At 41.1% G+C, this 25662-nt stretch overlaps 1 protein-coding gene across 1 annotated transcript in view; it reads right to left on the minus strand.

The window, feature by feature from the left end:
* Nucleotides 1-25662, minus strand: part of DNAH14 (dynein axonemal heavy chain 14) — a gene marked incomplete at both ends in the record, with an annotated part of 218518 nt that overhangs the window by 174094 nt on the left and 18762 nt on the right. The window contains 9 exons of the mRNA XM_080925129.1: nt 1085-1429; nt 2114-2280; nt 5427-5524; nt 5608-5653; nt 6374-6641; nt 6992-7106; nt 20289-20539; nt 21294-21425; nt 24339-24477. Coding sequence (XP_080781255.1) covers nt 1085-1429; nt 2114-2280; nt 5427-5524; nt 5608-5653; nt 6374-6641; nt 6992-7106; nt 20289-20539; nt 21294-21425; nt 24339-24477 — 1561 coding nt within the window. The remainder of the gene's footprint in view (nt 1-1084; nt 1430-2113; nt 2281-5426; nt 5525-5607; nt 5654-6373; nt 6642-6991; nt 7107-20288; nt 20540-21293; nt 21426-24338; nt 24478-25662) is intronic.

Here is a 25662-nt window from a genome sequence, read left to right on the forward strand (position 1 = left end):
TGACATGGGGCGCAGTCTTCCGTGTGGTCACGGAAAGTTCTAAAGAAAGTGATATTTAGTAAGAACACACGTAAGTGCTGAGGAGAGGGCCAATAAAGTATTTGCCATACAAGTGTGAGTACCAAAGTTTGGATCTCCATAAATGACACAAAACCCAAACACAGGAGCATGCAGGTCTGTAATCCCAGGGGTCCTAGGGTCAGATCAAGTGGAGAAGAATTCCCAGAAGCTAGGGGCCTCTAGTCTGGTTTATGTGATACAAACAAGAGACACTACGTCAAACAACTCCTGAAGTTGTCTTTTGACCCCCACATGTGTGGCCCAGGACACATACGTGTCATGACACACATATGTGTCACATTCACATACAGGAATGCACATATACACAGATAAAAATAAAAAAAAAACAAAAGCAAATGTAATCATAGTACTCTGGAATTTTCCGAGGATAATACTTGCGTGTATTTTGATTGTGCATCTTAAACTTATAATCTAATCTGAAATTTTTGTATGAAAAAGTGTAGCTGCTTGTATTATGAATGCTAATTATGCTCCCCCCAAAACTGTTTGCAGGCAAGGGTTTGAATGTAGCTTCTGGGAACCTGCCCACAGTTGGTTCTGGTCGGTAAATAAAGAAGGCAGCAGCCAACTAGCTGGGGAGAACAGACAGAGGTGGGATTTTTAGGATTTCCTGGGCTTGGGATGGGAGGGGCAGAAGGGAAGATCCGCCATGGTTTGAGTCCACCATGGGATAGAGAGGTAAGGAGACTGATTGCCCAGGGCTCTGGGCCAAGAAAACATGACCCCAGACAGCTGACTAATTGGGGTAAGAGCAGCCAAGGTGGAACATAGAAATTCATAAGTGATAGCTTGGAATTATTGGCAGAGGCAGAGCCTAGCAGCACGGAGGCCAGGCACAGGCCCAGCTCTTGTGCTGCTGAAGGCCTATTAAAATAAAAAGGCCACGTGTGTGTCTTTTGTTCAGGAACACAAACCATTGAGTCGGGAAACAACCCCACCTTGGGATTAATTGATAATTAATTCAGGGACAAAAATTTTAAAAAGAGGAGAAATGTAAACTCACTTCTAATAGATTTGTACTTCTGTCCTCAATGGTACATCGCAACAGGTTGTAGCTCATTTGAATGACGTTATCAACATACGGTAAGCACGTTAACTGATACTCCAGACTTTTCACACAAAAAATTCCAAGACGCATCTCGATAGCCATGGTCACCATCTGCTTCAGGTAGCTTCTGAATTTATGTATTATACTTTTAAACTCGATGGATGTCAAGTTCATCATGAATGGCAACTTCGTACTCATGACCTTGGCCTTTTCTACCATGTAACAATATTTCAGAAACCTGCAGCTGTAGCCACTAACCAGGCCCACCGAATTACCAATGATAGTCAGTAGGCTCACAATCTGGGAATGAAAACATTGCAGTGGTTAGCACGCTCCAGCCGCAACACTCTCATCAGAGAAGTGGCACTGCGTAGTTTGGCAAGTGTCTGTTAAATGACGGTCTTTGTACCATTCATTCTGTTTAGAGCTGGAACTGAATAGCGACATATGTTGGAAACAAGACTACAAAGTATAGATACCTATCATGACTTTTATGCAAACATTACTCAGATATTTAATTTGTAATCAAAGTATTATTTTTGAACCATGTCCTAAAAAGACCAACCATCTAGTTCACTGCCTGTCCCAGAGCAGGCCAGTCCTGTGTATTTCTGATCTCACTTAACTCTTAAGACACAGTTTATCTGGTTAGGACAGAATTCAGACACAAGCTGAGATAATTATGTTCTACTGTGAATTTAGACAAAAATATGCATTTAAGTGGCTAAGGAAGGGCTGGCAAATGGCAAACCAATGTATTGGCAAGCCAATGTCATAAAAGAAAACTCATTTCCATAGTGGGAATTTGAAAAACCTTGGTAAGCAGAGATCAGAGACCACAGGGAAAACAAACTGGGATGATTCTCCCATTGCCGTGAACTAGGACTCTCTGAAGTCTTCCATACATCCTGTTCATGTGACAATTTCAGTGAGGGTTCTGGTCCCTTACCAACCACTTCCAAGATGTTTTAACTCGAAACTCACTTTGTCCTGGTAGTTATCATCTGTGTCAAAAAGGATATAGAAGTCTGGCCATCGGGTCTGCTTCTTATATTTGACTACACTTTTTGTTTCATTAGATAAATCCGGAACCGAAACCAAATCAACAAGGGTAGACAGGCGAGGATCTTGGCGAAGAGGGGTGATTGAAGCTGAAACACGACATTGAACAATTAGGATTTTCAGATGCCTCTTGGAAGCAACACTTTAAAATCAGCCATAGCCTCTAGGCCTATTTAAAGCTGATGCCGAGTGACTTAATGAGCAGACACTATTCTTTATCGAGGGGGGCATGTGCAAAGGTTTGCATTTAATATTATAATCAGAAGAAAGCATCACAGAAAATAGTTGTGGTAGAAGGAGCCATGCTGAAAGTAGAACCAGAGAATCCTGTCTTCTGTCTGGAGAGTGTTATTCCATCCTGGGCTCAGAGACACAAGACTGCTACTGGAAAGAGGTGACAGGCCAGATGTCTGCGGCTGCATCCCTTTACCACCAGCCAAGAGAAGAAACTCTGACACATACTTTATAGCTTACACAAATAAACTCAAGATGAAGCACGCATCCAAACACAGAATACAAATAGATGAAATCCTAGGAGAAAATAGTGTGACCCTTAATTGAGAAAGTCCTAGATACAAAGCCAGAAGCTTAAGGCGTGGTAGAAGTTGATTGATGTGCTGGAGTTTTCAGAGAATTCAGGTTGAAGAGAATGAAAAGCTAAGGAGGAGAATGCTCGCAAGCCTTCCAGCTGACGACAGATTTGACTACAACACTTGAAAGACCTCTCTTAGCAGCGAGTAGACCCTCAGCAAAGCACTTAAACTCCTGACGTACAGATGGAGAACTCAGGTAAGGAAACAGGAATCGCCTAGCAATTCCCAGTGAGACAGAAATTTCCAAAATGTGCCTCCTCATTGCAATGGGTAAAAGAACTTTTAAAAGTTGACAATGCAGCATTTCCTCCAAACGTGGGGAAAACCCAGAAAGCTTCACACACTGCGGGTGAGAATAAAAAGTCATCCTGCTATACTGAAAATATAATCTAAGAATTCGATACAATTAACATACACCACTGTGTATGTGTACAGCTGTGGATATATATTTATACAAATAATAATTTAGGAGCAGATGAATTCTAGGTGACAAATGTGTAAGGAGTTAGAGGAACAGAAACTCCCATCTTCACAGTCATGGCACAGGATTTTTCACTGACAGATGCTGAAATTAATAGGCGTGGGCCGTTTTTTTTTTTTTTTTTTTTTTTTTTTCTCAGCAGAAACATGATATTTGCTTTCTTTCACGACTTTCTATAAGACCGCCCTAGCCAAATCACGTGATTAGCGTTGCTCATAACAAGATGTGCAACTTCGCCTGCACTTGACTAGAGGCAGTGAGAAAATGTCTGACTGCTACAACATCCACAACATTCGTGCCCCCAAATGGAGCGCCTCACGCTCATCATGTGACCATAGCAGAGAAGCCAAACTGATGTACACTCTACAAGATCTCTAGACTTTTGTTTTGTTTTGTTTTCTTTTAATCCCTTAAGGTCAGGAAAGAGGAGAAGAGGGGCTGTCACAGTTGGACAAGAAGGCTCAAGGGTCCAGTGAACTGGCTGTGAGGTGTGAGACTGAATTCCGAATCCTGGAATAGAAAGCAGACGGGATGGAAGCAGCTCGAGGAGTCTAAATCCATTCCGCTGGTTCACTGGCTCCGGCATAGTTTTGGGTGTGGGCTTTTGACCACCGCAGCCTGGGTAGCTAGATCACATGACGTGCATGTGCGAGTGACCTACTGTGCTTGTGACTTTCACAGAAGCCTCAGGTTATTTTATAATGAAAAATTCAAAACAATTGCATGACAAAACCATTTCATACCGAGAGGGGAGGAAGGACATGGGAGAGATCAGATGTTTTAACCCAAAGAACTTAAAGCTAAAAGTAAAAGAAAGAAAAAAAGTCTAAGTGGCAAGAAGAATCTACATGGAAAGAGCGGCAGACTTTCCTACTTCTTCGTGACTAATCTCTCTACCCGAAAGTTAAGAAACATTAGTAGAGAATGATGCAGGTCTCCTATTTCTATAGAAAAGCAGTTAATTCCAGGTGATAAATTCCAGGGCAGAAACAAGTACCCCGTGAGGAAGCATGCAAGACTGTGGGGCAGATCTACAGCAAATGAATCTAGCAAACTGTCACATGACAACTGGGCTGCTAAGGGTCCTACTCGCTTAATTTTTTTTTAAGAACTTATTGTGAGGAATGAATGAATTCTTTGGCCAAGGTAGTCACTTAATCTTAGATTATATTCATATAGATGAAAATAATCAGTTAAAATCTATTCGAGGTGGAAACAAGGTCTTGGCAATGCTCTGACATAAACATTCAAATAACTCAAGCTTAGAGTTGCTTTCCCAGTGCTAACATTTTATGCATTCTCTTTACATGCATGAAGCCTATTTTTGGATGCCAACTGAACTAACTACATGAATGATATTTGAAAAGACAAGCGGTTAGACAACTCTGTGAGAAACTGGCTTCATTAGATCATTGAGCTGGCAAGACACACCCTAAGTTTGGGCCACACTTCCTGGGGGCACTCCATATCAAAGGACTTTTGCCTGTTTGTCCTCACTCTGGCTGGCAAGTCAAGCTCATCTGTCCTATTGCCGAGACATTCCTTCACTGGTATTAGAACCTATTTCTTTGGGATTCCAACCCAGACAGAAGACCAGCAGCTCTAGGACCTTCCTGGGATTCTAGAGACCTACTGAGACTGCTAAGACATCTAGTCTCTTGGGCGGGACACTGGATTCTAGGCCTTTCAGTCATAACACAGCCAATAATGGACTAGTCAAACAACAGCTGTAAGTCACTTGGATAAATCTGTGTGTGTGTGTGTGTGTTTGTGTGTGTGTGTGTGTGTGTGTGTGTGTGTGTGTGTGTGTGTGTGTTTGTACATACATATGTGAGTTCCCATATTTATATCTAATATTCATAGATATTATACGCACATACATGCAACTTATTCTATCAGTTCTATTCCTTGAGAAAAGTCTTTCTCTCTCTCTCTCTCTCTCTCTCTCTCTCTCTCTCTCTCTCTCTCTCTCTCACACACACACACACACACACACACATACCATCCTCTTCAAATAATTCTAAATAAGCATTGCTTAGTCAAACACCAGGACTCGTGATCTCTTACTTATATCTGCCATAAGTATCACTGACTAGGAGCACCAAATACATGGATTTCAAAAAGATTGCCAAAGAAGGCACCAAGCCTTTCAGATACTTACTTACATACTTTTCTATAGTTGCTATCAGATTTTGGAATTGTGTTGAAAAGTCCAGTCTGTTGGGTTCCATAAAGAGGTTTGTTGGGAATTCCAGAAATCTGAGAGAAAACAGCACGTAAGTACATGCAAGGGAGGGCAGTACTAACGGAACACAGATGCCGGTAAAATGGTCCATACGTACTTATTAAAGAAGCCTTCTTGGTCAGACTCAAGTAGAAGTCCTCCATCTATTTGAATTTGTTGAAACAAAGACAAAGTAAAAATTTATTAACAGTTTAAAATGCTAGACAACAACTTAGTCTGGATCAGTATTCTCTCAGTACCCCGAGAATCAATTGTTGAGCCTGGTTGAAAAGGGCACTCCAGTGTCATATCCCAGACTCTGGGACTAAGAAGAGAAGTCTGGAGTAGAGTCCTGGACTCTGTTCTTTTCCTTTTCTGTGGGTGACAAATCAGGGTCTCACATATGCCAGGCAAATATTCTACCACCGAGTGGCACTCCCAGGCTTTTTTCCTTTTTTTAAAAAACGATTTATTTATTTATTTATGTATATGAGTACACTGTAGCTGTCTTCAGACACACCAGAAGAGGGCATCAGATCCCATTACAGATGGTTGTGAGCCACCATGTGGTTGCTGGGATTTGAACTCAGAATCTCTGGAAGAGCAGCTAGTGCTCTTAACCTATGAGCCATCTCTCCAGCCCCACTCCTGTGCTTTTAGCAGCTGTTCTAGGTGCCGCTCATCCTGAAAAGGAAAGCCCAGAAGTCCAGAGTGACAGTGTAGGTGGTTCAAAGTGAAGGGTATTATCACACGCATGTACCACAAGGTGCTTCGTGGTCTGTCATTGCCCCCATTCTCATTGGTGCTAGTGTAGCATAACTAACATGGTGTGGACCAAATTTCTTTCTTTACTGCTGGCTGCCACCAGCTGCCTTTTGCCTCACCTGAAAGGATTCTTCTGAGGAAGACGCTGAACTTGCTTGGCTGGTAGTACCGGCTGAGCAGGTCTTCACTTGCTGTTCTTACTCGGTTCTCCAGTTCCTCGTCATCATACACCAGAGGTTCTTCGCAGCTCTGCATAGTCTTCTCAGCCTTCCCTTCAAGGTCCTCTGGAGAGTCGCCCATTGAGGGAATTCTCAGACAGAGGTTGACCTCAAATATTGGTGCATATATTTTCTTCAGATCCATCTTCATAGGATGGCTATTAAAAGTCTAATGTAGCCCATGTGCCCACAGGACAAGAACAAAATATAATAGAACAATTAGCTGGTAGTGTAAAGTTTAGATAGTGTTATAAACTGTAACCATATTTACATGCCAAAAAGTAAATAAATGAAATGTAAAATTAGTACTAGTGGGAAATTTGGAAGGCGTTATTGCAGCTTTTTACGGTGGGAGGATATGGCACATATGTGTGCACGTGTGTGTGTGTGTGTGTGTGTGTGTGTGTGTGCGTGTGTGGGGGGTGTATGGCAAGCAATTGTTAACTGAATGTTTAATTCTGATACCTGCTATTCATCTTGTGTCAAAATTTATGTTGATGGTTTTAAGGTACATCTTACCTCGTTAACATCAGTATCTAATTGTGTTTCCGTGTTTTGAGCAGAAGGAGCTGTTAACCTTGAATGAACAAATTCATCATCATCTGATACCTTCCTAGAAAAGATCTTCCTGTCTCTGGAATAAGAAATGGGAGGGGAAATTTACTTTTGAAATCACTTCTTTTACTATTTAATATGGAAATATATAAAGAATTTGTATAACTTAGTAAGAAAGAGATAGAGAAAGAAAAGAAGGAAGGAAGGAAGGAAGGAAGGAAGAAAACAACTGAGTTTAAAATGGGGAAAGAGCTGGGGTGAGGCTCTGTCAGTGATTGGCTTGTAAGTGTGATGACCTGAGTTTAAGACATCAGAACACTCTGTTCCCAACAATGAAAACATTAGAGGGAGAAACAGACCCCTGGACACTCCCAGGCAAGCTAACCTGGCCTACATCCTCAGATTTCTGGTCAATAAAAGACCTTATCTCACATAAAAAGGTGCAAGGTACCTGAGGGCAAGCATCCGAGGTTGTCCTCTGACCTCTGAGCTCCACATGTAGGTGTCATGTACCCTGACACAAACACAGCCACACCCAAAGACACCCAAATAGGAAAAGAAAACAATTTGACTGGTCTTTTCCCTAAAGACATACAAGTGGGTGATAAGTATAAGAAAAGATGCTTAAAATACTGACAATTAGCAAACCCAATCAAAATCACAAGAGACTACCTTGTGCTCACTGGACTGGATTTGTGTTGGTGAGGATATTAGAACCCGGTACATTCTTGCTACTGACTAAAAATATATAGACATGGTTGTGGAAAACTGTAGAGAAGTTCCTTCTCAACATGTTAAACGTCAAATTATATGATCTGGAAATTCTAAGTTTCACCTCAAAGATCTGAAATGAGGTGCTCAAACAGAAGTTCCAATCTGCTGTGCACAGCTGTACTCTAACTAGATTCCATGGGGGGAGAAACCTAACGCAGAGGTACAGCATACTGCCAACCAACAGCAGAGCATTATTTAGCTTTGAGTGGAAATGAAATTCAGATACATGCTTCAACATGGATGGTCTTTAAAGACATCATAAAGATGCCAGACCAAAAAAAAGAAGAGAGCAATGTTTATGATTCCAGATACGCAAGGTACCTAGAGTGGATTAATTCTTAAGAAGGTTCTCATGGTTGGATGGGAAGGGTGATGTGAAAGTTTTGTTAGTAGAGATGAAGCTTCACTGTCAGGGAAAAGGTTCCGGAAAGGCATGGCGGTGGCTGTACAACATTGTGGATGTACGAAATGCCACTGAACAGCACATGGCAAATGTCATCTTTCCTGCTGCACAAACTTCAACCTCAGCAAAGTAGATCTCACTTTAGCAGGAAGAGAGACAGAGTAGATAGCATGGCATTAAGTCTGAACCAGAGTAACACTGAGTATCTCACAGGGAATGTCTGCCAACACAGGGCTGTGGATTGAGTTCAGAGCTCACTCACCCTCGAATGTGCCCATGGTAAACCACACTCTCTGCCCCTGGAGGAAATGACTTGAACTGCTGATGCAAGATGGAAAACCGATAAACAAACCCAAAAGGTAATTCCAGCTCGGGGAGGTTGATGGGAAACAGAGACAAGAGCACCCAGACACATTTGATCCTGTCCAAAGAGGATACAGGTTAGAAGACTGGACAGGACAACTGAACAAAGGGGAAATACCAGAACTACTGGCAAATTCTCTGCTCCTCCCTGGTCCAGAGACAGCCACATCTTTCTGTGCAGTGTCAGCCTCGTCCCTTAGACATGATGGTGAAGGCCGGATAAACGGATTTGGCTGTATTGGGCACCTGGTTACCAGGGCTGCCATCTGCTCTAGATCTGGCAAAGTGGAGATTGTTGCCATCAACGACCCCTTCATTGACCTCAACTACATGATCTACATATTCCAGTATGACTCTACCCATGGCAAATTCAATGGCACAGTTAAAGCTGAGAATGGGAAGCTTGTCATTAATGGGAAGCCCATCACCATCTTCTAGGAGCAAGATCCCGCTAACATCAAATAGGGTGATGCTGGTGCTGAGTATATTGTGGCATCTTCACCACCATAGAGAAGGCCGGGGCCCACCTGAAGGATGGGGCTAAGAGGGTCATTATCTCTGCCCCTTCGGCTGATGCTCCCATGTTTGTGGTGGCTTTGAAACATGAGAAATATGACAACTCACTCAAGATTGTCAGCAATGCATCCTGCACCACCAACTGCTTATCCCCCCTGGCTAAGGTCATCCATGACAACTTTGGCATCGTGGAAGGGCTCATGACCACAGTCCATGCCATCACTGCCACTCAGAAGACTGTGGATGGTCCCTCTGGAAAGCTGTGGCATGATGGCCATGGGGCAGCTCAGAATATCATCCCTGCATCCACTGGTGCTGCCATGGCTGTGGGCAAGGCCATCTCAGAGCTGAATGGGAAGCTCACTGGCATGGCCTTCCATGTTCCTATCCCCAGTGTATCTGTTGTGGATCTGACATGCTGCCTAGAGAAACCTGCCAGGTATGATGAAATTGAGAAGGTAGCCAAGGGCTCTCTAAAGGGCATCCTGGGCTACACTGAGGACCAGGTTGTCTCCTTCGACTTAAACAGCAACTCCCACTCTTCCACCTTTGATGCCAGAGCTGGCATTGCTCTCAATGACAACTCTGTGAAACTCATTTCCTGACAATGAATACGGCTACAGCAACAGGTTTGTGGACCTCATGGCCTACATGGCCTCTAAGGAGTAAGAAATCCTGGACCACCCACCCCCAGAAAGGACACTGAGAGCAAGAGAGAGACCCTCAGTTACTGAGGAGTCCCATCCCAACTCGGCCCTCCGAGCATCTCCCTCACAATTTCCATCCCAGATCCCCAAAATAATAGGAGTGGCCTAGGGAGCCCTTCCTACTCTCTTGAATACCATCAATAGAGTTCTGCTGCACCCACAAAAAAAAAAAAAAGAACTACTAACGAAATAAAATTAACATAAGTATAATTTAATGTATGAAATCAAGCATATAAACCACTTTTATTTCTGTCTTAAGAGAATAACTCTCTGGCTGGCTTAAAAATCAAAACCAAATCATGATTCTGAATTCCCTCAGAGAAACCTAGCAGAAGAGCCAATTCTAAGACAGATACACAGGACATCTAAATCGTCCAACCGGCCATGGGACCTGCAGATCAGACGCTGCCAACCTATGCTCTTCCTTGAAAAGGCTGGTGTGAGTGGAAGCCCAGTGGAGCCAGGGATGTTACAGACTGGCCAGGCCCTGGCACCCACAGTTCTGGTGAATAGAGAGAACAAGGAATCAGAAAACAGGAGAATTCAGGCCGTGTAAAGAGATATCCAACATCATCTCCAACAAATTATCTGTCACTGGAGAATGACATCAACCACAGAAACATCACAGGGGAGGAGATCTGTATTGTGTAGTCTGAGAATCAACAGGTAGGGATGAAAAAGAGATCTACACACACACACACACACACACACACACCACATACCACACACACACACACACACACACACACACATATACACAGAGAGAATTTGAGACACATTAAATCCAGCCCTATGAAGAAATTTTGTAGCTCCAAGTATCTACATAAAGAGAGGTGGGGAGAGGGAGGGAGAGAGGAAGAGGGAGAAGGAGCGGGAGGAGAGGAAGAGGGAAGAGGGAGATTCAGATCCGGAGGATGGATGGGAGAAAGGCAGGAGGAGGCAGAGGCCAGAAATTACTCTTTATTGCAGGCCTGAGGGGATGCAGAGAGTGCAGAGAGAAGCTTCAGGGAGTCTTGTTGAATATGGCATGGTGTTCAGAGATAAAAGGGGTGGCCCCTACAGTGCTTGCCAGCAATTGCAGCAGGGGGACCATGAGCTGAGGCCAGGTTAGCTTACACAGTGAGTTCAAAACAAACCTTGCAGCACAAAGTGGGACCTTTTCTCAAAGTGAGTTTTGCAAAAGAATGATTAAACAGAGAGAAATATTACTGGATCCTAAACTAAGACTACTGGGCCTCTGAGCAATGATATTGGAAAAATAAAACATTTCCAGTGTTTCACATTTAATCTTCTAGACTCTAGATTAAGTGAAAATATACTCCATTAGAGACATTTATAGCTTTAAGTGCCTCCACTAAAAACAATCAGAAAGCACAAACAAATGAGGTACTTAATGATGTAACTCAAAACTTTTGAAAAATAAGAACAAACCAAACCCTGACCCACTAGATAGTAATAAATTATTAGAATTAGAGCCAAAAGGGATGGAAACAAAAACACAGCACAAAGACCAACTAACCCAAGAGCCAGTTCTTGGAGAGGATGAAGGAGATTGACAGACGCTTGGCCCAACTAAACCAAAACGATGAGGGGACAAGGCAAAAAACAGAATCAGAAATCAACATGGAAATATAATGACAGATGCCAATAAAATTTAAAACATTATAAGAGAAATCTTAAAAAAAAACAAACAAACAAAACCAAAACCAAACTAAAAAACCCACCCCCCCCAAAACCAAACAACCCAAAAGACAGTAGATAAATTTCTAAGTTTAGCTAAGACACCAAAATTAGATTTAGAAGAGGTCAGCAACCAGGCAATCAGTAGAGATGCATAACGAAGAGACTGAAACAGAAAAGGGCAAACTTCACTCTTTTTGCTGTGTTCGTGCAGTAGTCTATATATAATTTCCTTAGTATGTAAACATTGTGACAATTAGCTACCTCATTTGATGGACCATAAACCCATAGTAGCAAATCTGTCCTCTGTCATCAGCCTTGTATTTCCAGCTGCATGTAAACTAATCATTATTAAAGTGTAACTGGTTTGTACTGAAGCATCCATGTTTCCAAGGTGTGAAACTCATGGCACACACAGCAAAGGAAGTTTGCCAGGGACCTCAAATGGAGGCCACATGCCACTCCTCATTGGCCAATGGTACCTGCTATAAAGAATGACCTATGTGTACATAGGTTGGTCTTTAAACTGAGGCCTTGCAAGACAACGCCATATGTGCTTTGTGGTTTCAGAAGCTAGGCCAATGGACAGCAGCGGTGTTGGGCATAGCTTAAGAAGAGGTAGAGTGGTAAGTCCCTCACGGGCCTAAAGCACACTTTTAAAGCTACCCTCTTGCTTGTCCTGTGTCTGGTACCTATATCTTTGATAACTGTTCTTTTACATCCACCCTGGATTACAAAAAAAAAAAAAAAATCCTAAAGCAAAACAAACAAGAATAAAATGACCTATTTAAAAATAACCTTGGGATCTGAAAAGAGAATTCTCAAAAAAAAAAAAAAAAAAAAAATAGCTAAGAAACATTTTTTTAAAAAAGTGTTCATCCCCCCTAGTAGCTAGGAAAATAAATCAAAACAACTTTGAGATTTCATCTTACCGCAGTTAGAATGGCAAAGATCAACAAAATGACTGGCAACAAATACTGGAGGGGAGGTGGGGGAAAGGGAACCTTCATTCCTTCTTGATGGGATTCCAAATTGATCCAGCCACTCTGAAAATCAGTGTGGGAACTTCTCAGAAAGCTAAAAATAAAGCTACGAGATCTATGACCCAGCTATACCATTCTTTCACAAATGCCCCCCCCGGGGGCACCATTCTGTTCATCAGATGCTTGCTCAGCCATGTTCATAGTAGCTCTAACCAAGGCATGGAAACAAACTAATGTCCTTCAGCAAGTGGGTGATGAAGACATAAGTTCATACACACTGTGAAAGATTATTCAGCTGTAAGGGAAAATAAAATCGCAAAATTTCCAGGCAACTGGATACACTAGAAAATATATATATTGAGCGAGGTAACTTCTATCCCATCTGCTGCTTCTAGCTCCTCGTCTCTAGACAGGAACATACAGCCCAGAGTAAGTAAGCGCAGAAACCAGGAACGCAAAGGGGAGTCAGGGTGTGGGAGAACACGGAGAGGGCAGGCAGCCATGGGGCAGAACTGATTGGAAAGGTGCAATGGGGAAGAAGTGGGGACTAATTAACGTGTGGAGAGATAAACAGTAGGAAGGAGGGCAAATAACAGTAAGGACATCTGGAAAAGCCTTAAGGCATAGAGCATCATCTCTACCTAGAATACATGTCTGCATAAACGTATACACAGAGTTTAAATGCAGAGGTCCCAAGTGGTCTGATAAAGCTCCCTCACAGAGTCACAGGCCATGTGACAAACACTCCAACGTCAGGCACAAGAAGCTCCCTTTTTGAGTTGTGGGTCGAGATTGTGTAAGAGACTCTGTAAACAGACTGTTGTAGGCCTTGGTTGCTTCCCACAGCAGAAGCTAAAGAAAAGTTCCCCCTGACGGATAAATGCACCTTGGACACAGGGCCCAGAGCACCTGAGCCTCCACTCTCAGGACTTTCTTTCATGGTGCCAGCGGGTGCCAGGCAAGCTTTCAAGAGAGGGAGGCAACCTGTAATGCCTAGAAATCACAATAACCATTGTGGCACACTAACCCTTCAAGTGCAGTAGCAGCTTATACACTTTGGTGGTAACAACAACTCACTAATTCAGCCAAAGGCCTGCTCAACAAGAAACCATGCTCCGTACTGGAAGTCTAGCCAACTTCCTGGGGTTAGTTCAGCCATGGATCCGGGAGGTAAACCTACATCTACGTTTCTTTACTAATCCAATCCCTTACTACATTCCAAATGTTTATCTTTATACTCACAGATAAGTGTAGTTCTAATCCATCATCAAAGAGAATCCTCTTGCAACAGAAAGAGGCCATTACCAAAAACCACAACCAATGAAAATTCAGAGAACGAGGGAATTATGTAGTGCCCAGTTGCAACTGATACATCACAATACAACTGTGGCATCTAAGGCTCAGGGATCCTTGTGGCCAACAGGATAGAAAATAATGCTTTGCTGTGAGACTGCTGTCTCCTGAAAATGTGAGAGAGATAGCCTCGAGAACAAGACCAGCATGAAAACATCAATGGACATGTTAGCACGGAAGGGGAAAAGCTCTGAGGGTCACTGAGGACACTGAGTTGGAGAAATGGCCTTCCCCTGTTTCTTTTCACAGCTGTCCAATACCAAGTGCTCAGCCAATGTACACGGGTAACATCACATGAACTGAGAAGGTTGTATTTATGTATTTTGTTACACACACACACACACACACACACACACACACACACACACACACACACAAACAACAACAACAACAACAGCAATTAAGGAAAAAAGAGGTCAGGAGTTTGAGAGAGAGCAAAGGGTACATTAGAGAGGCTGAAGAAAGGGAAGAGTAGGAGGAATTGATATAAGTATAATTAACTTTTAAAAGTTAAAAAATTGCAGAAATATTTCTAATGAAAACCTATAAAATCTCAGTTTATTTTTCTTTTTTTATTAGATTTTTTTCAAAGTTACATCTCAAATGTTATCCCCTTTCCCAGTTTCCCCCTAGAAACTCCTATCCCATTCCCCCTTCTCCTCATTCTATAATTGTACTCTTTCACCCACCCAACCACTTCCTCCCACCTTTCTGACCCGGCATTCCCCTACACTGGGGCATCGAGCCTTCACAGGGCCAAGGCCCATCCTCCCGCTGATGCCCAACATGACCATCCTCTGCTACATATGTGGGTGGAGCTATGGGTACCTTTATGTGCACTTTTGGTTAGTGGTTTAGTCCCTGGGAGATCTGGGGGGGTCTGGTTGGTTGATATTGTTGTTTCTCCTATGGTGTTAAAAACCCTTTCAGCTCCTTCAGTTCTTTCTCTAACTCTTCCATTGGGGACCCCGTGCTCAGTCCAATAGTTGGCTGCAAGCATTCGCCTCTGTATTTGACAGGCTCTGGCATAGCCTATCAGGAGACAGTTATATTGGGCTCCTGCCCAGAGACAGGCAGGTAGATCAGTGGAATAGAATTGAAGATCCAGAAATGAACCCACACACCTATGGTCACTTGATTTTTGGCAAAGGAGCTAAAACCAGTGGAAAAAAAGACAGAATTTTCAACAAATGGTGCTGGTTCAACTGGAGCACATAGAAGAATGCAAATAAATCTATTCTTATCTCCTTGTACAAAGCTCAAGTCCAAGTGGATCAAGGACCCCTACATATAACCAGATATACTAAAACTAATAGAAGAAAAAGTGGGGAAGGGCCTTGAACCGATGGGCATTGGAGAAAATTTCCTGAACAAAACACCAATGGCTTATGCTCTAAGATAAAGAATCGACAAATGGAACCTCATGAAACTGCACAGCTTCTGTAAGGCAAAGGACACTGTCAAAAGGACAAAACGGCAACCAACAGTTTGGGAAAAAATCTTTACCAATCCTATATCCAATAGAGAGCTAATTTTCAATATATACAAAGAACTTAAGAAGTTAGACACCAGAGAACCAAATAGCCCTATTAAAATGGGGTACAGAGCTAAGCAGAATTCTCAACTGAGAAATACCGAATGGCTGAGAAGCACCTAAAGAAATGTTCAACATCCTTAGTTATTAGGAAAATGTAAATCAAAATATCCCTGAGATTCCACCTCACACCAGTCAGAATGGCTAAGATAAAAAACTCAGGTGACAGCAGATGCTGGTGAGGATGTGGAGAAAGAGGAACACTCTTTCATTGTTGGTGGGATTGCAAACTGGTATAACCACTCTGGAAATCAGTCTGGTGGTTCCTCAGAAAATTGGACATAGTACTACCTGAGAACCCAGCTATACCACTCCTGGGCATATACCCAAAATATACTCCAACATAGAACAAGGACACATGCTCTACCATGTTCATAGCAGTCTTATTTATAATAGCCAGAAGATGGAAAGAACCCAGATGTCCTTCAGCAGAGGAATCGATACAGAAAGTGTGGTACATTTACACAATGGAGTACTACTCAGCCATTAAAATAATGACTTCATGAGATTCCTAGGCAAATGGATGGAACTAGAAAATATCATTCTGAGTGAGGAATACCCAAGACACAATTCTCAGCTTATTTTCATTTTCAGAAACTGGCAAGTTCATATGGTGTAGGGAATAATCCCTTGTGTACTGTTTAAAAGTGTCACTTGTCAATAAAAATCTGATGGCCAATAAACTGGGGCAGGATTAGAAGGTGGGATGCCCTGCAGAGAAGGGGGTGGCTCTAGGAACTGGTCAGGTGGGAGGAATCTCTACCCAGACTTGAAGGAAGTTGGACACATGAAACTGAGGAGAGGTAACCAGCAATGTGGCAGACATAGAATAATGTAAACAGGTTAATTAAATTACAAGCTAGTTGGAGAACAACCTTAGTTTAAGGCTAGCATTTATTAATAAATAGTGACTTCCGAGTCATTGTTCAGGAACTGAGGCATGGGTGGAAAAGCCAACGGTTACAATATGGAATGGCCAAAACAATGTTGGGGGAAAAATAGCAGGGTTAGAAGACTGACGATTTCCCCATACAAAGTAGAGTCATCAAGACAGTATGGCACCTACGTAAGAGGCAGGTGTATAAATAAATGAGATGAATGAAGCCGAGATATAAATCTACATACTTAAGGCACGCTGGATTGTCAACAGCCAAAAGAATTCAATGAAGAAAGTAACATTTTTCTTTTTCAACAATAATGCTGGGACAATTGAATGATTGTATATGCAAATGACCTTGGACCCTCTGTCATACTCTCTATAAAGTTTATTTGCAATGTATCAAGGATTTGGCTCAAAAGCTACATTATTAAGTATTTGAGCTTGGATTTGGCAGTCATTTCTGAGATGTACCTAAAGCACCATCGAAGGGGAAAAACATCAGATTTCATAAAACTCAAGTTCTTCCAACCTTCTTCTTCCTCCTCCCTCCCTTCCTCCCCTTTCCTTTCTCTTTCTCCTGGGCTCTCACTCCCTTGCCGGATGGCCTGGAACTCACTCTGCAGCCTCAGTCTGATTTGGCTTTGTGACCCTCCTGCATTAGCCTTTGGAGTGCTGTGAATACAGGATGCACCATGGTACCCAAACTAAGATGTTCACTGCTTGTGCGAAAAGGGGCACCATGAAGAAAGTGAAAAGAAGGCCGGAAGTCAGAATCCATACAGAGAAATATCCACACGGCTCACAGCGTGAGAAGGCAGATAACCTGGTTTTAAAAGTGAAAGGTCAATTCGAACAGACATTTCCCTATGGAAAATAAATGGCCAACAACTACACACACACACACACACACACACACACACACACACACACACGTTCAACATCACTAGCTGTTTAAAAAAGCAACATTGTTTAAATACAGATGATACAGATTCAATGAGGGTAGCTACCATGTACCAAGTGTAGTTATTCTGTGCTTATTGTTAACATGGTGACACAGGCATTTTTTTTTTTTTAATCAGGTCCACTTTTTACATCAGGAGATTAAAGAATGTATTTTGTAAGGATAAGTCACACAGCTGGCTGGAGTCAAACGTATTAGCCCCTATCGGTCTGGTCCACAAAAAGTAGATTCACCTGAATTGCCACCTATGCAGCCCTCTCAGACCATAAAAGTGCACATGAGACCCACATGCTTTAAAAATGTACCATAGAACAATCCACCACAGTCACAATGATGGTACAGTGTAGAAGTGTCTATAGAGATAACTGAATAGTAAGGCATTCCCTTAAGAAATGAAAGGGGTTTTCATTTTTATACTTTCATAAGATGATTAGCTTTAGCAGTTTCTCTCTTTAACAAAAACTATGTTTAACTTTAACTATATTTAGAATACCTATACAGGCCGGGGATAAAAGGAGAGAGAGGGAGAGAGGGAGGGAAGGGAGAAGAAGAAAAGGGAAAGGGGGAGGGAGGACAGACACAGAAAGATTAATTTAGAAAAAATAAAAACTTATAAAAATTATCACTAAGCAGCCTGTTCTTAAGTCCTTACACTGACTAAAACCAGCTGTGGCAGGTTTGGATTCAGTGATATGATAAGTAAATACACTATCCTCCTCTTTCATAGTCTTCAAATTTTTATGACTGATATTTTTAGCTTTATACTCATGAAATTTTGCTAAGTGTTGATAGTTTGGACAGAATTTCAACCTATATTCCTTGCTTCACAACTTAATTACCACTAGATATTTGTTTTAAATAACATATCAAACATTCTCCAAGTGCTTTTTATAGATTTTTATAGATGAAGAAAACATCCAGTAAATACTTCATGGAATTGATCCAAATTCCAACAGACACTGTGGCCTCTTCCAGAATTGTTCTGCCATCTCTTGAAAGACACAGGAAACCCAAACTGTCAGATTAACAAATGAAAGTTTGAATTTCAGATCAGCACCAAATAAAATTTAATATAGGTACTTGGGACATATTTATATGCAAAGAGTATTTGCTGTTTTACTGAAATTCAAATTTCATTGAGAATTTTGCATTTTCTGCAGGAACCAAATCTGTTCAAAACTTAATGGGGTAAAAACAAAACAACAAGAAACCAAAGGAAACCTATCTTCAACTCATAGACATCCACGTTTAAAGAATTGCAAAGACAAGTCTACAGTATCTGCTACAAGAATATAACTTCCCACCATTTGTTAAAAACTGTCCAACACAGTTCTTCATGGAATTGGAAAGATCAATGTGCAATTTCATATGGAACAACAAAAGACCTAGAATAGCTAAATCCATCCTCAACAACAAGAAAACATCTGCGGGAATCACTATCCCTGACCTCAAGCTATACTACAAGGCAATTGTTCTGAAAACTGCATGGTACTGGTACAGAAATAGGCATGTGGATCAATGGAATAGAATAGAAGATCCAGAAATGAGCACTCACATATATGGTCACCTGATTTTTGACAAAGGAGCCGTAAACATTCAATGGAAAAAGGACAGCCTATTCAACAAATGGTGTTGGTCCAACTGGCACTCAACATGCAAAAGAATGAAAATAGACCCTTTCTTATCTCCTTGTACAAAGCTCAAGTGTAAGTGGATCAAAGATCTCCACATTAAACCAGATACACTGAAACTATTAGATGAAAAAGTAGGGAAAACTTTAGAACATATAGGCACAGGAGAAAATTTTCTGAACAAAACACCAATGGCTCAAGCTCTAAGGTCAAAGATTAACAAATGGGACTTAATGAGATTGCAAAGTTTCTGTAAGGCTAAGGACATTGTCAAGAAAACAAAACGGCACCCAACAGAATGGGAAAAGATTTTTACCAACTCCACATCAGATAGAGGCCTAATATCTAAGGTATACAAAGAACTCAAAAAGCTAGACACCAGAGAATCAAATAACCCTATTGAAAAATGGGGTACAGAGCTAAACAAAACGTTCTCAGTTGAGGAATATCGAATGGCTGAGAAATATCTGAGGAAGTGCTCGACATCAGGGAAATGCAAATCAAAACAACCTGAGATTCCACCTCACACTAGTCAGATTGGCCAAGATCCAAAACTCAGATGACAACAGATGCTGGTGAGGTTGCAGAGAAAGAGGAACCCTTCTCCACTGTTGGTGGGGGTGCAAACTAATACAACCACTCTGGAAATCAGTCTGGCGATACCTCAGAAAATTGGACATAATACTACCTGAAGACCCAGCTATTCCACTTCTGGGCATATACCCCAGAGACACCTTAGTACACAACAAAGATATATGCACCACAATGTTCATAGCAGCTCTATTTATAATAGCCAGAAGCTCGAAAGAACCCAGATGTCCTTCAGAAGATGAATGGATACAAAAATTGTGGTACATTTACACAATGGAATACTACTCAGCCACCAGAAACAATGACTTGACCAAATTCTTAAGAAAATGGCTGCATCTAGAAAATATCATTCTGAGTGAGATAACCCAGTCACAAAAGAACAGACATAATATGCAGTCACTGATAGTGGGATGCTAACCCCAGAGGCTCGCACTGCCCCAGAAACAACTCACAGACTGTATGAAGTCCAAGAAATAAAGAAAACAAAATAAAACAAAACAAAAAAATCTTTATACAACAAGAAAACTTTGACTATTTCCATGTTACATTTTGTTTTACATGTACTTTATGCTCATTGTAACTATTAAGTTTTCAATGCATACTATCAAACCTTTAAAAATATCAAGTACTGACTAAAAAATATATTCATACAGTTTTATGTAAAAATTATTTTAAAATCTGAAAAAAGTACTGACAAAAATGTATTGTATAATTTTATGCAAAAAATGCTTAAAATCTGTACATTTATCTTTGTTTTGTAAAATAAAGTTTGTAAAAAAAAGAATTCACAAAATAAAAAAAACAAACAAAAAACCTGTCACTTACTTCATCAGACTTTCATTCATTATTTCCTTTGAAAATGGTGTTCTAGCAGAGCTAGTGAAGATTTCTAGGAGTTGGCTGAGGGCAGAATTCATGAGCTGGCGAATGAGTTCTTGAAACAGGTAGTCAATCAGTCTTAAAAACTTCGTATTTGTTTCTAATAGGCATCGATACTGGGGCAGCTTGAAATGAGTGGTGTCGATTTCACTCGGCTTTGACTCAAAGTATTCCTTAACATCCTTCTTTTCTGCCACCTGTAATTCATGAGGTCGTTGGGAAACATGACATTGCCCTATGTTTGTGCACATGGTCTGCATCCTATGGTATCATAATTAGTCTGAATGGTAGATAAAGAGTAAATGTGTCATCAGCTGTCCTCAATATTTTACTCCCATGTTTGGACATCTGACGAGGAGAGCCTTTTACATGTTCGGAAGCCAATTTTGGGTTCAGAACCTCAGAAGCAGATCGGGTTGGAAGTCAGACAGGAATGCAGGGGCAAACAAGTACTCACAGAGGGGATCTTCAGTGGCACGTGGTTCCTTGCAGACACAGTTTACTGAATCATTGAATTCCCTTTCTAAAATCCTTGGTGAAGTTGCATTTTATCTAGATGTTTCTCCTGATCTATTAATCTTATGAACACTAAGACCTTTGTAACTAATCAGGTTCCCTTCATATGTCAGCTCGGGCTAGATAGGAAGCACTTTGAAGTTAGAGAGATATTTATAGTTCATGCACTCACGTATGCATCTGCAAATACATACATACATACATACATAAATGCATACATGCATACATACATAAATACATACATACATACATATTTTCTGCATTTTGCATCATGTCTAGAAAAGTTTATAGTAATTAAAACACCACTTGGTTGGATACTTAACCACCTTTGACTCAACTGCTGATTTCCAATACTTTTGTTTTTTTCAGGAATGCAATTTGGAATAATCACTCGGTCGGTACCTAGTAACAGGACAGATACAGTTGCAGAATTACCTTTAAGACTGTATTTTTTATTTCTACAATTGCTTTATTCCTGATCTCCTCAAATTGTGCCACTGCCCGGGTGGCTTGCTGTAACTGCTCTTCACAAAATTTTTCCAGACTGTACGTTCGAGTAGTGTCCACCTAGTTAAATGGCAGTAAATGTCACATGGTTGACAATGAAAAATCAGTAACAAAGAGCAAGAGATTAGGCATATGATCATCTCTTTATGGTGTGCAGAAGAACACAGCTCATAAATTCTTCTTTATATTTTTTTTATGCTTTACATACTATGGCTTTAATGTTACTCAAATTTAAATCCTCATAGATAAATGTAACTCAGTCTTAATGTTTTTGAGTCAGGGTCTCAACTATGCTGTCTTAGCTAGCCTAGATCTCACTCTGTAGACGAGGCTGGCCTCAGGCTCATACACATCTGCCTGCCTCTGCCTCCCAAGTGCCAGGGTTAAAGCCAGGCATCACACCATGGCCACCATAACAAAATCTTAATAAAAGGGAAAAAATACATATTATTTAAAACTACAGCTTAAGCTAAAACAACTTCAATTAATGTGGAGCAGAAAACTGTTAAATTTTATTTTCTTAAAATTAAGAAAGTTAATGTATCTTCTATGAAACCTGGGGCCACACTAATTTGAAACATTACCTTTGCCTCTCATATCTCAGTTATTTGTTAACTTAAAAACATGTAAGTGTTCTACAGAATAACCCCGGGTTTGGAAGGCGGTTTGCTTCACCAAAGCCTGAGGAGCGAGGGTCGGAGCCCCAGCACACACTCAGAGCCGGTGTACTGCTGCATATGCCTGTAACTCTAGTGTTGGGGAAGCGTAAGAAAGTCAGGCCCTAGAGCTTGCTAGCCCACCAATCTAGCCAGCTAGTGAATGTCAACTTCAGTGAAAGACGTTGCCTCAAAAACAAAGGGGAGCAATAGAGGACATCGAGATCCAGCTGGAAGGCATTTTCTCAACTAGTCATCAAGGGGGAGGGCCAAGCCCATTGTGGGTGGTGCCAGCCCTGGGCTGGTAGTTCTGGGTTCTATAAGAAAGCAAACTGAGCAAGCCAGGGGAAGCAAGCCAATAAGTGACATCCCTCCATGGGCTCTGCATCGGATCCTGCATCCAAGTTCCTGCCCCGTGTGAGTTCTAGTCCTGACTTCCTCTGGTGATGAACAGCAATGTGGAAGTGTGAGGTGAATAAACCCTTTTCTTCCCAACTTGCTTCTTGGTCATGATGTTTTGTAAAGAAATACAAACCCTGACTAAGACAGTCTATTCCTAAATTTGACATAATCTTAAGCCTCTGCCTTATTCTGTAAACATGGACAAACTATGATCTCTTTCTGTTCTGCCATTTGGAAGTAAAATTTTGGAAGGTTCTTGATGCTCTAAGGAAAGTTCATAGGATCCAAAGTCTCTAGAAAATCCTAACATCCTTTCTCTGTCATTGTGAGCATTGCTACCCACTGGTGTCTTAGGCATCTTAGACGTATGAATTTATTTCCTGGACTAAAAAACTGTCCTGCTCACTAATTTCCTTCCTTCCTTCCTTCCTTCCTTCCTTCCTTCCTTCCTTCCTTCCTTTCTTTCTTTCTTTCTTTTTCTTTCTTTATTTCTTCCTTCCTTCCTTCTTTTCTTCCTCCCTTCCTTTCTTTTTCTCTTCTTCTTTTCCTCCTCTTCATCCTCTCCTTTTGTTTGTTTTTTGAAACAGGTCTCACTATGTAGCTTTGGCTGGCCTTGAACTCAGAGACCTGTCTGCTTCTGCCTCCTAGTTACTGGGATTAAAGGTGAGCAGCACCACATCTGGCCCCCTATTCATCATTTAAAGTTTTGTTATTCAGATTAGTCATAAGACAACCTAAAATGGGCATTTCCTCCTACACAAAAACATAAAAAGATATTTCTCCCCCTTCTGTCTCTGAGATGAACTGAGTTTTATACTTTTGAAACAATAGCCAGCCATAGTAGCACAGTTTCATAATCTTAGCATTGGAAAAGCTGAGGCAGGAGGATTATAAATTAGAGGCCAGTCTGAACTCCACCACAAGTTTTAGGCCAACTGATATACACAGAAAAATCCTGTTTTGTAAAACTAAGAGAAAAAAGAAGAGGGAACCACTAATACTGATATTCTCAATGTATATGTATGTGTGTGAGTGTGTGCGTGTGTGCGTGTGTGAGTGTGTGTGTGTATACAGCTAGTTGTGATGGAGGCAGAGGCAGGAGGATCTCTGAGTTCTAGGCCAGTCTTATCTATAGAGCATATTTCAGGACATCCAGGGCTACACTGAGAAACCCTGTATCAAAAAACCCAAACCAAACAAAACCAAAATATGTCCTATACGTAGGGATTAATCCTTCCTCCTGAATTTTCATTCACTCAAAGAATGTTGAGCAATTACTGTATAACTGATTGTAAATTTATGTTGAATAGATTCTAAACTTATTTCCATTTAAGTATTATGTTAGGTGTCGATCTTATTGCATGTGTACATTCAACACAAAATCATTTTTGAGATTGTCAAGTTCATAATTTGTCCAATCCCTTAACATTTCTCTTTTTTGATGTAGAGGACTATTTTATCTTCCAGCATCTCCCTACATACTGGGACAGAGAAGCAAAATATGCTAGAACCCTGCTTAACTTTATATGAAACACTTAAGACTTATAGCTGTATGTGTTTAATCTTTTTCAAAAAAAGCTTACAATAAGCTAATTAAATCAGGTCACTAGTAAGCTCATTTCTCCTAAAGTCCTGAGACAGAAAAGTTCATTCATTAAACCAAGACCGCTGAATCGTGTCTTGTGACTAATTCTTGACATGAAATCCCAAAGGATGAGAAGATACTAACCACCGTGTGCTAGAAACTATCAATTACAAGTAATTTTGTACTTCAGAGAGCTATGTGACAATGGCTTCAGTCGCTTCTGTTAAAACATCGGCCAAAATTTCTAAGTAACGTTAACTCCTAAAACTGACTGTCATCGGTCCCCATGTTCTTCTGTACTGTACTGGTACAGGACCTGCGTCTACTCACCTTGATGAGGCAGATAGCTGATGGGTTGTCTTCATTGTTCTTCTTGAGAGTCAGTGCATCTTCACAGAGTCCTCGCACATAAAGCAAACAACTTTGAAATAACTCATCAGCACAGAAAAGGTGACCATGCAGGTAGGACCTGAAAGGTGAAGGTGTCCACAGACTTAACTCTCGTTCCACACCAATTAAACAGGTAGTCTCACGCCACCCAGTTCTAGGAATTTTGATGTATCAAGTGGTGTTATGAAAAATTAATTATATAGACCATCAACTTAGTAAAATTTTAAGGTATATTTTATTTCTTTTCTTTTATCATTTTATGTGCATCGGATCCCATAGGACTGGACTTACGGACAATTGTGAGCTGCCGTGTGGCTGCTGGGGAGTGAATCCGGGTCAAATCTAAATAATTTTCTCCAAGTAACAAGAGGAATGTTCACTGGAGAAGGGACAGCTTGGATAATAATTCTTGAAAACTCCTATCTGTATCCTAAATTAAGGAGGGCTTTTTGCTTCTTTCTGATCCTCTTTCTCTGTGTATCATGAACACAAAGGTAGGACAAACCTCAGCCAATGACTTTGGGAACAGGAAGGGAAGAATGGAAGGAGAGAAGGTGCCTTAAAACCTGAACCAGCCAGAGCAAAGCTGGCTTCTGTGGACAGTGGGCCCTTCTGCCTTCCACAGTCCTCTTGTGGCAACACAAAGACTCGCCTCCCTAAAGAGGAACTGACAGTTGGCAAATCCGTACTTGAACAGGCAGTCTCCAGCAGAGGAATGAAAATTAAGAGTCACAGCATTAAGAAAACACTAATTAGAACATGCTGAGATGCTCCTCCACCCGTCAGGATGTCTGAAATACAAACTAGACCCCACAAATAAATGATATCGAGGGTCACAAGAAAACTGAATTGATAGTGAGACTGACAACTATTTCAAAAATTAAATACAGGCTGGCAGGATTGCCCATGCCTATAATCCCAGAGTCCAGAAGGCTGAGGTGGGAAGGTGCCAGGTCAGCTTGGATGTACAGTAAGTCCCTGTCTCAAACACGCAAATCAACAAACAATAAAACCACTCACATCCAATGGCTGTGACTCAGACTTTTAACCTTGGTGTTTACCCCAGAGAAATAGAAACAAACACAAATATTTACAGCAGTTTTTTATGACAGACAAAACTCTAGAAAATATGCAAGTCAATACAGAATTATTAATAGATAAATAGGTTGAACAAACTATGGTACACCTGAATCTAAGAACACCACTGAGCACTAACCAGACTACTATTGATATAGGATCCTTTCTATATAATATTTGGTTTTCT

This window comes from Micromys minutus (genome assembly GCF_963924665.1).
Source record: "Micromys minutus genome assembly, chromosome: 1".
Classification (NCBI taxonomy): Eukaryota; Metazoa; Chordata; class Mammalia; order Rodentia; family Muridae; genus Micromys; species Micromys minutus.